This window comes from Larus michahellis, chromosome 3 (assembly GCF_964199755.1).
Source record: "Larus michahellis chromosome 3, bLarMic1.1, whole genome shotgun sequence".
Classification (NCBI taxonomy): Eukaryota; Metazoa; Chordata; class Aves; order Charadriiformes; family Laridae; genus Larus; species Larus michahellis.
This window is the reverse complement of record NC_133898.1, coordinates 105,345,802-105,360,520: the sequence shown is the minus strand read 5'-3', so window position 1 is coordinate 105,360,520 and position 14,719 is coordinate 105,345,802. Positions and strand designations below refer to the sequence as shown.

Sequence of the window (14,719 nt, the reverse complement as noted above, 5' to 3'; positions counted from 1 at the left end):
AGTAGAGGAAAATAGCTGATGCAGGGGATGCTACACCCCTACAGAATGTATTTTGGGAGGGTTTAGTTTGGGCAGAGTGCCTGTTAGTGGCTGGAAGCATTTGGTGGACTCCTGAAGTGCCACTTCATGGTTGACTTCATCTGAAAGACATCCAGTTTGTGCACTCTAAGACAACACCACTCTGCAAACCAAGCCAGGTAGGTGACTTTGAGCAGGTTTTTCACTCTAAGAGCACACTCCTGATGTGAACTAATGGGTTAACATCAGCCATCTGATTGCACTTTTTCAGAAGAAAGGGGATTCCTTTTGATGGTCTCTCTCGATGCTCCCCGGGACATTGACTCACAAACTGCACCTTACTTATCCCCAATACATAAAGCTGAATTGTACAATCTAATGCCAGAACCTGTAGAAAAAGTAATGGCTGAAAAGATATCTGTGTTTAGACAGGCTTTTGGTTTTCCACCACTTTATTGGTGGAAAATGCTATCCGTGGTATATCCTTCAGTAGAGAAAGCACAGTCATGTAAAACCAATAAGAAATCAATTTTCTGCTATAGGATTTGCCTTCAGGAGAGGCTTTTGACTAATTTGCTTTGTAAACTGTATGTTTCAGCATGGCCTGACTACACGCTTTCTCTCATCTTGGGAATTATGGATAACAATCTGCCGTTGATCTGTACCAGTAGCTAATTACAGTGCTCTTAAACTAGCGCCGTTGTGTTATCTGACATGCATTTAGAGTGTGGGTCTTAAAGGACGCATGAAAGAGTCACAATGGCACACACAGGCCCCATCGTACCAAGCCCTAATATCCAAGTATTCTCCTCAAAAATTTTGGGGAGGGAACCCAGAAAGAACTTATGCTACATTGTAGCCCAATGACAGTAATTATGTTGCTCCCATTTTATGCCATGCTTTTTGTGCATTGGATTAAAAAGAGGGAGATTCAAGTCAATAAGATTTTAACTACAGAAGTGATATTTTATTAACATTAAAATAATGGTTATGTGAAGAAGAAGTTTTCGAGTGGCTTTTTTTTTATTATTTTTTAGCAAGGAAGGCAGGCATGTAATATCTGCAAGACATAGATATTACTGAGCTGCATGCATGGTTAGGAATACATCGTCTGCCTAAAGTGCTAAAAATTGTTTTGCTATGCAATTGAACTGGAAATGCACATTCTCAGAAGTCAACTTTTTCCATTGTGTGAGTAATTGTATTATTTAATTCAGTTGTCATGAGAAATAAGATTAGTCAGAACTGGGATGTGGGTGATCCTAGTGCAGTATTAATTAGATCCCATGACAGAAAACTGCCATTGGTATGTCATGTAAGCTATGATGTTTTGTCTGCCTCTAAATTGTCTCCTTGTGTCTAACTTTCCTTCTCAAGTCATTTTTTTCTTTTATGTGTATGTCTATATGCTTTAATTTCAGCCAGTGTTTTTCAACTTCTTATGAAAGTTATCATCATCTCAATGGTTTTTCTAGAGCATGCTCTTATCCTCCAGTACTCTTCCTCAAAGTGAGTTGTTCAAATCTGTGCTCATTAGCAGAGAATAAAAGGCTTATTGACTATATATGTGTATCCTTTGGCAACCCCAGAAGTGGCTTCATCTCATCAAATCTCGTAACTGGTGTGCTTTCCAGCTCTGAGCTTGTATGAACCAGATGTTCCTCACATCTCCTGTGCTCTGCTCAGAAAAAACCCAATCCAGGATATCTCTTGGAAGACTGGGCTGTAACTTCCTTCACAGCCAGAAGAGCAAAAACTTGTTTTTAAGGGGCTTATCCTCAGCATGACCAGGCTCTGCCAGGGAGCAGCAAGAGCAGGCTTTTCCACAGGGAAGATGAACCGGCATCCGGGGTGACAACAAGGCTGGCAGGACAGTGTCCTCATCAGCAAGGGCACAGCTCCGCAGTGCCTGAGCAAGGAGAGCAGAGGATGGTGATAATGAGGTGGTGGGTAACCATGGTCAGTCAGCAGTGCCGTTATAGTCCCACAGATTCATAGGGATGAGGCAGGTTCACAGGCTGCGATAATGAACTCTTCGGCCCAGCAGATGATAGGATCCACTGGCTAGAAGAGGAAGCTGGACAAGTTTAATGTAGGCATAAGGCAAAAGTTTAACAGAAAGAATTAATTAACCATCAGAAAAAATTTCCGGGGACTGAAATGGGCTCTTTATTACAGAAATTGAAAAATCAAGACAGGACACTTTTCTGGCATTTCATACAGTAATTCCAGGCAGTTCTGTGGTTTAAAGAAAAGGTCAGACTAGGTGATCGCTATGGTTCCTTCTGGCCTTATTATCGTTGAGTCAGTGAGTCACCCCTTTACTGACACTCACTCTTGTATAACTTCTACAGTTATATAGATCTGATCACAGTCTAATTCAAAATTCCATTCCTAATCAGATTGTATTTAAAAAGTAATGCATCTATTACTTAGAGATTGCATTTATCAAATATCTATAAAAATATCTTTCAGTCAAAATAGACAGTGATGAAGAGTTTATTTCAGGGAGCAACAGAAAAATTCTTAACTTTAAGTAGAAAGTCTCTTAAACCAGATCCTACTTCATATTTAGAATTATGTCAAATTTGAGGTGTGAACCAAAAACTGTTGGATGCCTTGGAATTGCAAACCAAAAGCCTTCTCTTAACAATTCAGTGGTCTTTGGTCTACGACTATGTCTACGCAGGGGAATTTGGGTTTGCTGTGTTTGTCCAGATACAAATCCCCTCTGCGTGCCGATTGGGGTGAACTTCCCTTATCTGGGCATCGTTTTGATGGGAAGGAGACTTGCAGGGGGGCAGGTGCTGCAAATGTTCTGCTCAGACTCCCCCCAGTCTGAACTGTGGTGAAACTGGTATGATGGAGTGTGTGATGAAGCACACCTACTTCACAGTCGAGGCTTATCCCACACTTACCAAGTCTTCTGAAAAGCCCTAGGTATAACTGGCTATGGATCGAAGAGCTGCAAATGAAAGCACTGTTGACTTATCTGGCTTGTATTTATTGACTAATTACAAGTAGAGAACTATATTTTCAATTTTAAATAAATGTAGAAAAACATCCTTCATCTTAAAGAATAAGTATCTTAGGTTATTGATTTTGTCTGTTTATGGCTGTTCTTCACATTTTCTCCTGTCACAGTGCAATTTGGCTAACTTCAAGAGAGTCTAAAACAGTCTTTCCATGTAATGTTACACTTCTGGGAAAATGCCAAAGACCTAGTAATTGCATCCCATCACCTACACAGCAGACTGCCAGCAGTGCATTATATTCTCTTTGTGTAGGAAAAAAAAGAAAAAGAAAAAGAAAAAGCATTCTGCCTCTCATGCAGAAGGAAAAAGAGAATGGATTTACTATTTTTTTTTATTAAAAAAAAGAAATACAACTGAGGAAATATGGCAGTGATCTGCTACATTGGAGACCCAGCTTTAAGCCTTGCTCTGAGGGAACTCTTACTTGTTGTATTATCAAACATCCATTGGTATAGGGACTGATCATGGCAAATGCAGATTCAAGTCATTCCTTGAAATCCTACAGCAGGAACTTGGAAGACAATTTTTCCCACTCTCAGATGGTAGACCTAACTGCTGGACACAACTGCTGGTAGCCAGCTGCTGCTGTTATCAAGCACGTCAGGAGCTGTCAGGAGCTTTCTGGACCTGGAAAGCATTTCTGACAACACTTTGTTAAGAATATTTTGATAAGAAAAGGTTTTGTTTTCCCCAAGTTCTTCTAGTGTGCACTTACTAGGTGAATTTCTTGCATCCAGATTACGTGTTCATGTAAAACTTCTTCTCAAGGCTAGAGATAAATACCTAGTGGTAAGAAAGGAAACAATTTATGCAGTTGTAAAGTGATAAAGGACCTAGTTCATCTGTAATAATAACCAAGCGTGCCAATGTAGGAGTAGGCTATGAGCTCCCTCTTTCTTTCAAAAGCCTTGCGCCTTTTAGCATTAATTATAAGAGTCAGGTCTTTTCAGTATCATCTCCCAGGATCTTCAAGGAGTAAGTTAAAGGAACTCCTGGTATGTGAAATAATGTTATACAGAGGGATTCTTTTGTGTGTGCTGAGGGCTTAGGAAAATATATTGATGGGAAAAATATGCAAGAGAAATAAAAGAGGAAACTTGCCTTTTCCTCAGCCCAGGGTTTTCACAATACATTAAGGAAGAAGGTCCAGGTTGCAATATTAATTTTTTCTCCTACTGTTGATGTGGTTCATTGGTAGATGAAACAAAGTTCTATATTTCCTATATGTGGCCAAGAGCTTTCATTCTTCTAACAAAATATTGGAGATCCCGTTCGGATCATTTACCAGTATCCTTTCAGCTTTGATACAGATTTAGCAATCAAATAGCTTGGGGGAATGAGGAGGGAAGGGTTGTACTCATCACTGACGTCAATGGCGTATATGCATCACACCCCCAAAGTTGCCCTTTGCAAGGAAAAATTCAGTGTTTCAGCAACTGGTTATTTCATCTGAACATTTAAATCCTGTCACAAATACTTTTACATTCTCTAAATTACACTCTTCTTTTAAATTGTGGCCCTGCTATTGTTTTTCATATATAATAAAAAATTTGAATGCCTAAATAGGAATGTTCTAGCTTTAATATTGTTAGACCACCAGCATAGGAAGTGAAGCTTAAATGCTGTTGATAGCACTGATTGACAGTACTGCATACAGCACTAGTGCTTTAAATTAATTATAACATTATCGCAGGATAATTCCAGTAATGGGTTCAGAAATACTAGTGGTACTTTTTAAATCTCACATTTTTCTCTATGTGGGAATGTGAAAATAAAAAAAAAAAGCACTGCTGGAAAAAAAATGGAGTTGTATTTTGAAAAGCTAACAACAGGTTAAACAGTACATTTTCTTTGTAGAGGTGATAGGGATGCCTAAAATCTAGTTGTCTCTGTTTCTTCTCTTTCTTTGGAGGACTTGGGCTGTTCATAAAGGAAAAAAAAAAACCAACCATAAAAAAGAGATAAAACAGTGAAAGAAATTAGATTAATCACTTTGAAGATTAAAACTTTTTTTCCCCAAAGGTTCAAAAAGGGAGAAGAACACTGCAGGTTTCTCTAGCACAGCTCCTACATGATGAACGTATCTCAGGGGGACTGTGGAGCACATAGTCCTTGGTGCTGCGCTTACCTGAGTTCTTCAGTCAATGAAGGCTCCAAAATGCAAAGATGTTTTGGTACCCAATTTCTACTGAAACTGATGGATGTTGGCTACTTAAATGATCCAGAGTCTTGGTTCTGAACCGAGATTTGTGGATGTGGTTGTAGTTCCTCTAGAAAGACTCCTCAGTATCTTCTGGGTAGTTGTTTCTTACCCTTGACTGTCTTCACCCTTTCCCAATGCTCTGGTGAAGTGGATATGAAACAGAAGTATTTTTTCTTAACAATTATTTTATTATGTTCATTACCCTACTGGTTTATGGGGGGTTTTGAGAAGCTTAGCAATTTCTCCATGCCAAACCTGTGACTGATTAAAATTTTTTGGTTTTCCTAACTCACATTCAGACTTATCATCCCTCTACAACAGGCCGCTTTGGCAATCCTGGCTCTCTTAGGTACTCAAATGACCCTTCTTCTTCATTTTATCACTTCATTTTATGTTTACTGGAAGGACGTAATCTCGACTGAAGCTGAACAGTACTTGGATGTAGTGCTGAGCCCTCTTTAGCTGTGACCTCCTCTTCTACAGGACAGTCTGTTCTGAGAATTTAGCTGGGTAACAATGATGAGACAGCAGAGATGAGAAAGGCTATTTATCTTTTCATCTTCTGTCTTGGGATAAGGTTACATTAATTTCTGTATGTCCCCAAATCAATCATTCTTTTACTTTTTTCCTTTGAACTACAACTACTCCAAGGCCAACAGGTTTGTCTTGTCCTTGGAGAGGAGGGAAAATATCTGTTTGGAAAGAAACTACTCTTCATTTTTTCTTACTGTACTCTCTGATAGAAGACACGGTGTTCTATAAATATCCTTCTGTGCAGGACTATTTGTGAATGTTATTAAAATAATATTAAAAGTAAATTGTCATTAACTTTTCAGTTATGCATACATAGATGTATGCTGCCAGTAGCTGGGCAAGGAAAGAAAAAAAATTGTACTCAGCAAAATCAAACTCAGAAATAATTACTTAAGTATATGCTTATTTTCTTTTTTCTTTCTTTTTTTTTTTTAAAAAACATTCTGCCATTTTCCTCCCAGCTCCACATATGTCTTCTGTGACAGCCCTCATACTCACCTCACTGCAATCAGTCCCTTCCCACAGAATCCCACATGCATGAAAACGTGCTTTACTTGAATGCTCTTTTGTTCTCTTATTATCCTTTATGTGTTTTAAATAAGCAGCAAAATGAAACTTCAGAAAAGCGTAATGTATTAAATAAAAAATCCACAAACCCTGTGGGTCCCTCCCCTGTAGTCCAGCTTCACACATCAGCAGGCTTCCAGCATAATATTTGGTCTCAGCACAGAGTCTATTTGAAAGTCACTTAAAAGCAAAAATGGGTGATGGCAGCGAGAGTGTGCCTCACAGACTCTGTATGAAAATGAAAAGGGAACTGAACACTGGAGTTTGGCTTTTGAGGGTGTTTTGTGAGTTTCCTGATAAAACAGAGGGATCAGCAAACTGATTTCCAGTGTTCTCAAACTTGCCCCAAGTACGGGCATAGGGAAGCGGGGGGTATATCCAAGCACCAGAAGCTTGTGTTTTGCTCTGGAGCAATTGCATACCTGCTTAGTGTGGTACCACATACGTACAGCACGTATTTCACTTTATACATTTCAGATTTCAGGCTAAAATGTAAAAACATTGAGCATCGTTTTTGTTGCACTGTGTAGTCACCATCCTCTTTAAACAGGATGCACTTTTTAAAGGCAATGTCTACTGGAGGAAAGGAAAGGGCTTCCCGTGTGCTTGGACCCCTGCCTTGTCCACCTGCCTACAGCCAGTGGCTCTCCAGCAGTGCGCAGCAGGTAGCCCCCAGCCCCCGTGAGGCACACGGAGCACATTCACCACCTTACATTTACTGCCAAGGAGGGGGGCGTTGTTGAAGAGGACGGCAATTTGAACTGGTAGTTCCTGGTCTCTAAAAGTAGAGACAATTCGCCTAGCTTGAATCCTCTATACAATCCCCCCTCTAATTCAGAATCAGGAATTCGTAACATGAAGAACCTTACCAGGCCTGTAATTTCTTCTTTTTCCATCTTTCCGTGGTGAAACAGAAAGTGCCACCTTTGGAAACACAGTATTGCAAAAAGTGTATGTTTTCTTGGTTTTTAAAATTTTGAACTCAGTATCACACCAAAATCTTTTGAATTGCAGGCATTAGAAGAGCCAACCAAGACTGCTGGTGTGAATGAAGGCACTGCTTTGGACACCCATTCAGAGGTAGTGCTGTTACATGTCTTGCAAATCTCTATCTGAAAACAAAAAGCAAATGTTAACTGAGTGATCCATCCTCCTTTTTCAGATGTGCTCCCCTGCCCAGCTCAGACAACAAACAGAAGAGCTGTGTGCTGTCATTGATCAAGTCCTGCAGGACCCGTTGACTATGGTAACCCATCAGTATGTGCGATTGACTTTCTCTTCCTTTCCTTTCATCTCTTGTCATTAATAAGTCTGTTCTCTGTTGAAAATAATGTTCCAGCGCCGATGCGAGTCTTCTCCAAGTTTTCTGCAGATGAGCGTGGAGTCAGATGTTGGCAAGGTAGGTGAATAAGCCCACCCACACACCAAGGGCTCTTTCCAGGTAGATATATAAAGGCAAGCAAAATCACAAAAGAGCCTATGGCTATGGCAACAGAAAGCTGCAGCTGAGAGATGCAACATCAGTAGAAGTGCCTGGTAGTTTAAAAGACATGGAAGGACAGAACTGCAGGCCTGGAGTCAGTGCAGTCTTTGTTGCAGGATGCTTTCCTGAAGTCGGAAGGAGTTACATTATGAAAGAGAAACTGTTTATTAAGGCTTCAGAGGGTAGAATCCACAAGGAAGAAATGCTTTATGCCTTGCCTTCCACATTGCAGGGTTTCTGGCCATCTCCCAGATTTCTTTCCATCTATTTCTCCTTCCTACAGAGGAGCCAATGTTTCTAGCTTCAATGATTGGAAACATCTTTCAGAACATTTCTTTTCATGTTCATTATTGGTTTTCAAATAATGGGATAATGAAATGAATAAATAGACTTGCTATTAAGTGCTGATTTCCTTTTAATGGGCCCTCACGGGAGGGGGATGTCTGCTATATCCATTTACCCTGGATAACTCAGAAAAAGGTAGTGAGAGGCAGGGGTAACTTTCTATACTGGTGTTAAACCTCTGGTTTCACTAAGTTATATTGCTGTGCCTTCTGGGTTCAGGAGGATGACTAACCAAGGGAAGAGGGTCCTGTACTCAGTTTGCCCCAGGTAAGTTTAAGTTGGTCATGGAAGATATAGGAAAGTGAAAATGGCAGAAATCCAACTGGAAACAGGAGGAACGGGATTTTTTCGGCTGAGGAACACATCAAAAAGTTAATGCATTCAAAACATCCTGCACAATGTCCAGTTGACCATGCAAAAATAGGGCACAAAACCAGAATTCCTGAGTGGCTATATTCAATATACACTTCAAATCTAATTTTCATTTTTGGAATTACTTCTGCCAACAAGCACGCGGTGATGAAACGGGCTTCAGGCAGCTGAAAGATGGAAACATGATGGTAGCTGAAGAAGCAGGCAGAGACTTTCACTGAGGGAATATTTCCAATGCCTGTGCTGAATCCAAATTGGTTAACATGCTGCTATTAAGTTGATCTATAGCATCCAAAACTTGCTTCCTTGGGCAATTGAGAATCGAGCCTTGACCAAATGGAAGGCATCTGTTAACAGTCATGAAACCAAGTAAAGGGGGCAAAAGGTGAGTTTAACAGGATGCAGCATAGGGACAAAGCTAAAGGTTGTGAGGACCTCAAAACGAGACAGCATAGTGCTACAAGTGAGGGCAAAAATGAGTCATAGACAGGAAGGACAAGAGAGTGTATGTTATAAGTAAATTCCTTAGAATTAGCATGGATTAGTCAGATGAAAGCAAATTCTTGTAAATGAGAACATGGAAAAGTGTCATTCCAGGTCACTTTGTGAGCAAATGTAACTTAAATTTCATGGGGCAACCACACCTATGGCTATCTACTAGTAAGCATTTTGTTATGAGAGTTCTCAGGGATAATTTAAACACCATCCTCAATAGAGTGGGATCAATGTTTTTGACCAGTAAAAATGAAATAAACATACCAAGCAAAACTTTAATAACTTTAACCTTATTCTCATGTATTGCATAAATCTTTCTGGAAAACTGAAGTTTTCTTGAATTTGAGCAAGTAATAACTTGTCACAATGATGAAAATATCTTTGAGTTACTCTTCTTACTCCTCTTTGCTCTTAATATATCTATTTATTTTGTACAAGGTGTCAACAACACTGCAGAGAGCATCTGGGCGTGAAACCAGATATGTAAGTACTTTTACAATTACTCTATGTTTTGCATGCAGAAATGTATAATTTATCTGCTCTTGCTACAGTTCTGGGTGAGTCTGCACAGGCGTCTACTCATGGCATGAGGTGTTGACTAGAACAGAGGAGCGAGCGTGTTAGAGCACTGGCAATCGAGACTTGAGAAGTCTTCCCACTGCTGTAAATCCATCATGGCTGGAATCTCTTCAGCACGGTGTCTATTGCTAATTTTACCTGTGTGAATATTACGTTAAAATGAATTTCTTCACACACTCCTTTGTTGTTGTTTGCTTCAAGCGTGGGGCAAGAGCTTAGCTATTTGGCAAACAGACTGTTACAGGTGCCGAAGGGTGCATTTGTTTGGACTCAGCCTGCACTGTAGTGGACTTGCTTTGGTAGAACTCCTTTAGTTCTTGCCTATCCATCAGAACTTGGGGGTGACCCAAACTTTTCTTTCCAAGATAAAGAGCTGGCTGAAACCCCACAGTTTATCTTCAGATGAATAGAAGCTCTTTTATCACGTATACACACATTCCAACATGTAAAGAAAAGCTCTGTATTGAGTCATCTGTTCAATTATTGAAATATTATACCCAATTAACATTTTAATTCTCTCTAGCACACACAGTTACTGCAGGTTCCATATTTTACTTACAACTCATCTAGTCATGTGGTGAGAAACCTCTGCTTACTATTCATCATTCAGCATTTCTATTGAACCTCAAATCAAAGCAGTGCTGGCAAAGCAATAGAGGCCTTCCAGTTTTATGCCAGCACAATGCCTGACTGATCAATTCAATTTTGCTTCTTGAATGTGGTGGTATGCATATTTTATTGCATACTGTGATTTTTACTTGACAGATTGTGCTGGCTCATACTAATTAGAAAGGATATTGGAAAAGAGCTTTTTAATGAAATAAAGAATGTGTTTCAGAGGTAGTCTGTGAGAACAGAGTATATTTAATACCACTCCAGTGCAGATCTCCAGCTCCCAAAACTGTGGCTGACATATACCATAAATTCAGGCATCCAACATATGCTTAGGTTTTCTTTGGTGGCATAGAAAATCACCCTTACAAACCCTTCCTTCCCAATGTCCCCTGGAACATTCTAGACAAATTAAACAAATCAATATTTAAAAATACATTTCTGAGTAACGCAGAGGATTCTTGGGAGGCTAACCTTCCCTATAAATTGTATGAGCATGTTGAATTTTTTGTGTGTCAGAAAATAGACCAGTGTCTCCAGGCCGTGCTGTGGTGGCTGAACTTGGTGGGTCCAGGCTTTCCTGGACTCTGCCATTGCTGCACTCTGCAGCAGTCTCCTGAGGGACAAGCCAGATGTCTCTAACAGCCCCCATAAATCACAGCTCTTTCCCCCTCTCTTGCTCTGCTTCCTTGGTAGGACATACTTCTGTGACAGTTAAACTAGGCAGCAGCTTGTCCTCTGGCCCTTAGAGCGAGGGCACACTGAGGTGGTTTTCCATAGTTGTCGTCTTCTCTTCCCCTTTCACTTCTCGCCCCCAGCCCAGTACAAGACCCAAGGTGGCCTCATCCCTTTAGCTCACTGAGAGCAGCACGGTCCACGACTACCACGCAGACTGTGATGGAGAACTGCCTGCAAGAGTGGTAGTTGGTGTGGACCAAAGCATGCAAGGGAGTGTGCTAACCATTAACTGGAAAGGCCCTGCTCCTGAGCCTCTCTGTGTGCTGACTTTTGTTGACTAGAGGAGATATAGTCCAGAGGCCAACATTTCTTCATAGTAGGTACAAGATATCTGTTTTGAAACAAGGCGCCTACTTTCAGCCAATCTAACAGTGTCTTCAGTAGAAATCAGGTAATTTAGAAATGTCATTTTCTTAATCTTTTTGTATTCAGGCTTGGGGAAGAGTGGCTGGAAAGCAGAAAAGGACCTGGGGGTGCTGGTGGACGGCCAGCTTAACATGAGCCAGCAGTGTACCCAGGTGGCCAAGAAGGCCAACAGCATTCTGGCTTGTATCAGGAATAGCGTGGCCAGCAGGAGCAGGGAAGTGATGGTGCCTCTGTACTCGGCACTGGTGAGGCCCCACCTTGAGTCCTGTGTTCAGTTCTGGGCCCCTCTGTACAAGAGGGACATTGAAGTGCTGGAGCGTGTCCAGAGGAGAGCTACCAGGCTGGTGAGGGGTCTGGAGACCAGGTCATATGAGGAGAGGCCGAGGGAGCTGGGCATGTTTAGCTTGGAGAAGAGGAGGCTGAGGGGAGACCTCATTGCCCTCTACAACTGCCTGAAAGGAGGTTGGAGAGAGGTGGGTGTTGGCCTCTTCTCCCAGGTGAATAAGGACAGGACCAGAGGAAATGGTCTGAAGCTGCGGCAGGGGAGGTTTAGATTAGACATTAGGAAGAATTACTTTACTGAAAGAGTGGTCAGGCACTGGAACAGCCTGCCCAGGGAGGTGGTTGAGTCACCATCCCTAGAGGTCTTTAAGAAACATCTAGATTCGTCACTTCAGGGCATGCTCTAGTGGCAGAGATTGTAGGGGTTTTTTTGTGTGTGTGTTTGGTTGGACTCGATGATCTCAAAGGTCCTTTCCAACCATGAAGATTCTATGATTCTATGAAAATGTTGCTTTGAGGGTGTTTTTGATTAAAAGAAATGCTTGAATTTGTTTATGAGTTCAGGGATAGGAAAATCAGTCATCATGCTAAAGAATTATTTGTAAACACACGTACATATAAATATATACATATGCACACATGATAATATTACTAATTACTTCAATAGATTGTATGGAGTAGTGGACTATGCACATATTTTGAAATAGCCTGCCATTTAAGAATTAAAAGGGCATAGATTTGCCTTGGCCTCAATTAATTTCTGTCTTCTTATGCCAGTGAGGATGTAAATGGTTGTACAATTAGCAAGAGAGTGTATAAAGTATGGAAAAATGTCTGACTTCAGTGAAATTATAGCAGTTTGTACCAGGTGAAAACTAAGTGCTACAGTTGTCATCTGACAACTTTTTAAACTGTATGGTCTTTGATCTGATCCCATTCACCATTTTATAATAGAGCATCTCTGAAGACAACTCTATGGAAAGTACTGCTGATTTGTAATATTATTATTATTATTATTAATAATAATAATAAAAAAAAATTCTCAAAATAAATTAATTTTATGACTGTTGAGTGCCCTAATATATATACTTAGTCATTGTGTTTCCATATTGTCACCAACAAAAGCTTTCTTAACTTTAATTTCAAGTTCTAGCAAATGTATCTTTTGTCATTTAACCCCCTTACAACTATTTAAAAATAGTTGTACACCTATTTAAAATAATTTCTCATGATTAATAGGAATAATTACCTTGCATATTATTGACATTTTTGCTCTTCTTGACAGTTTGATTCTAAAAAAAATCTTAAACATTATAGACATGACACACGAGTGAAAAAATGAGAGAGCATGAAGCAGCTAAAAATGCACACAGACATACAGAAATAAGTTGTACTTTTCTTTATCTGTGATCTGCCCTACTTACATACATTTCAGGTAACCCCTTTGAAATGAGATTTACTCTTAATTTGCACCACTGAATTGAGAGAATTAAATTCCAGCCTGCTTGTATCTGTAGATCATTCTGAAGTGCTTTGATGTCTTTAAGCTCACAATGAGATTGGTTGTCACACTTGGTTAATGGTATGAAAGACAGTCCCTACTATGTAAGTAACCACTCGTAACCTGCTCTAGGTGACCCTGCTCTGGCAGGGGGGTTGGACTAGATGATCTCCAGAGGTCCCTTCCAACCCTATGATTCTGTGATTCTATGAAAAGCTCCAGTTTACTCTGTCAAGGGCAGAAGATGTATTTCTTGTAGATTTAGTGCTAAATCACAGCTGTCCCTGTGTGGGTGGGAAGGTTTCCTCCAGCAGTGTCTGTGTTTTGAGATGTGAGTGCTCTCAGGGAGGTGCACAGTGCTCTGCTGTGACTCGTGGTGACCCTGTTCTCACCATCAGTGCAGGAGTAGAGCCAACAGGTCCAGGGATTAATTAAGCGTCTCTATTTAGTGCTTGGGAGACCACATCCAGAGTTCTGTGGCCAAATCTCTGCAAGGTCTTTGTCACAGCAGAACAAAGGAAGAGCATGTTCTTCTCTCTCCAAACGTGCTCAAATTGCTTTTCAGCTTGAAATGGTGAAAGGAACATATAGTTGAGTTGATAAAAATCCGACTGTAGTGGTCCTTCTACAGAGGGTGCAGACTGTAAAGGCACTGACTTGTCTTCTACTACAGCTATAAATCTAACCATTCTATCCAGTACTTCTTTTAACACCATAATGAAGAATATTCACATTTTAGAGTCTCAGGGTCTCCAAATCCCACCCACACAAAGGAAGGGCATGTTTTCTGAACAGAAACACTCTGTTATCCAGTGGAACACTTACAAAGCTTGAAGAAGTTGATTGGAGGGATCAATGCACCAGAAATTCTGAATCTCACCACTGTGCAGGCAAATAAGCATGTGGCACGTGGCTATTTGACATACACACACATACATATTTCGCATTCATCACATTTATCCTTGATCTGGAAAATAGGGCTTCTGCTGTTCAATGTATACTCAGGGAAAAAAAAAAAAGCAATGCTTGAGTAGGATTTTTCTGGTTTTCATAATGTAAAGTCAGAAGGATGAGAACGGTGGAATTGATAGTGGAATTGACAATTGACAGTGTCAATAACATTGATGCTGCAAATTAACAGACAATGGCAGGATTTATGTATTGGAAATAGATCAAGATGAAGAAGTGAATTTTTGTTGCACTTGGAAAAAGTATCTCTAAAATTTTAACAACAGGCATTCATATTTGATTATACCTTGAAATAAACTAGAAATGACAATGTCTTAATTTCTCTTACCAAGTGCATGTCACTGCATCAGTGATAAAAGCTGTTGTACCTAAACTTACTGTCCACAAATTTTTCTTCCGTCATTGCTATAATCATTTTGATATAGTATCTAATACTGTATATACCTTTTATTGCAGGCCAACCTGTACAAATCGGCACCTATGGTAACTGAGAGCCAGATGGTATGTACTATGTATTGCTCAGCTGTGATATGTTGTTTTTCAAAATTTGCACAAGCACAAAATCTAAAGTAATTATTACTTACTTTCTTAGTCCTTTGAAAGAATCTGCAGTAAATATC

General features: G+C 40.2%; 1 protein-coding gene across 21 annotated transcripts in view; it reads left to right on the top strand.

Moving 5' to 3' along the window:
* MLIP (muscular LMNA interacting protein) overlaps nt 1–14,719 on the top strand; it is a 116,191-nt gene that overhangs the window by 67,930 nt on the left and 33,542 nt on the right. For 15 of the 21 annotated variants that reach the window (XM_074581602.1, XM_074581593.1, XM_074581589.1 and 12 more), the window contains 5 exons: nt 7,372–7,437; nt 7,520–7,603; nt 7,697–7,756; nt 9,491–9,535; nt 14,556–14,600. In XM_074581602.1, the coding sequence (XP_074437703.1) occupies nt 7,372–7,437; nt 7,520–7,603; nt 7,697–7,756; nt 9,491–9,535; nt 14,556–14,600 (300 nt within the window). The remainder of the gene's footprint in view (nt 1–7,371; nt 7,438–7,519; nt 7,604–7,696; nt 7,757–9,490; nt 9,536–14,555; nt 14,601–14,719) is intronic. The other 6 variants (XM_074581591.1, XM_074581596.1, XM_074581590.1 and 3 more) reach the window with 1 other exon arrangement.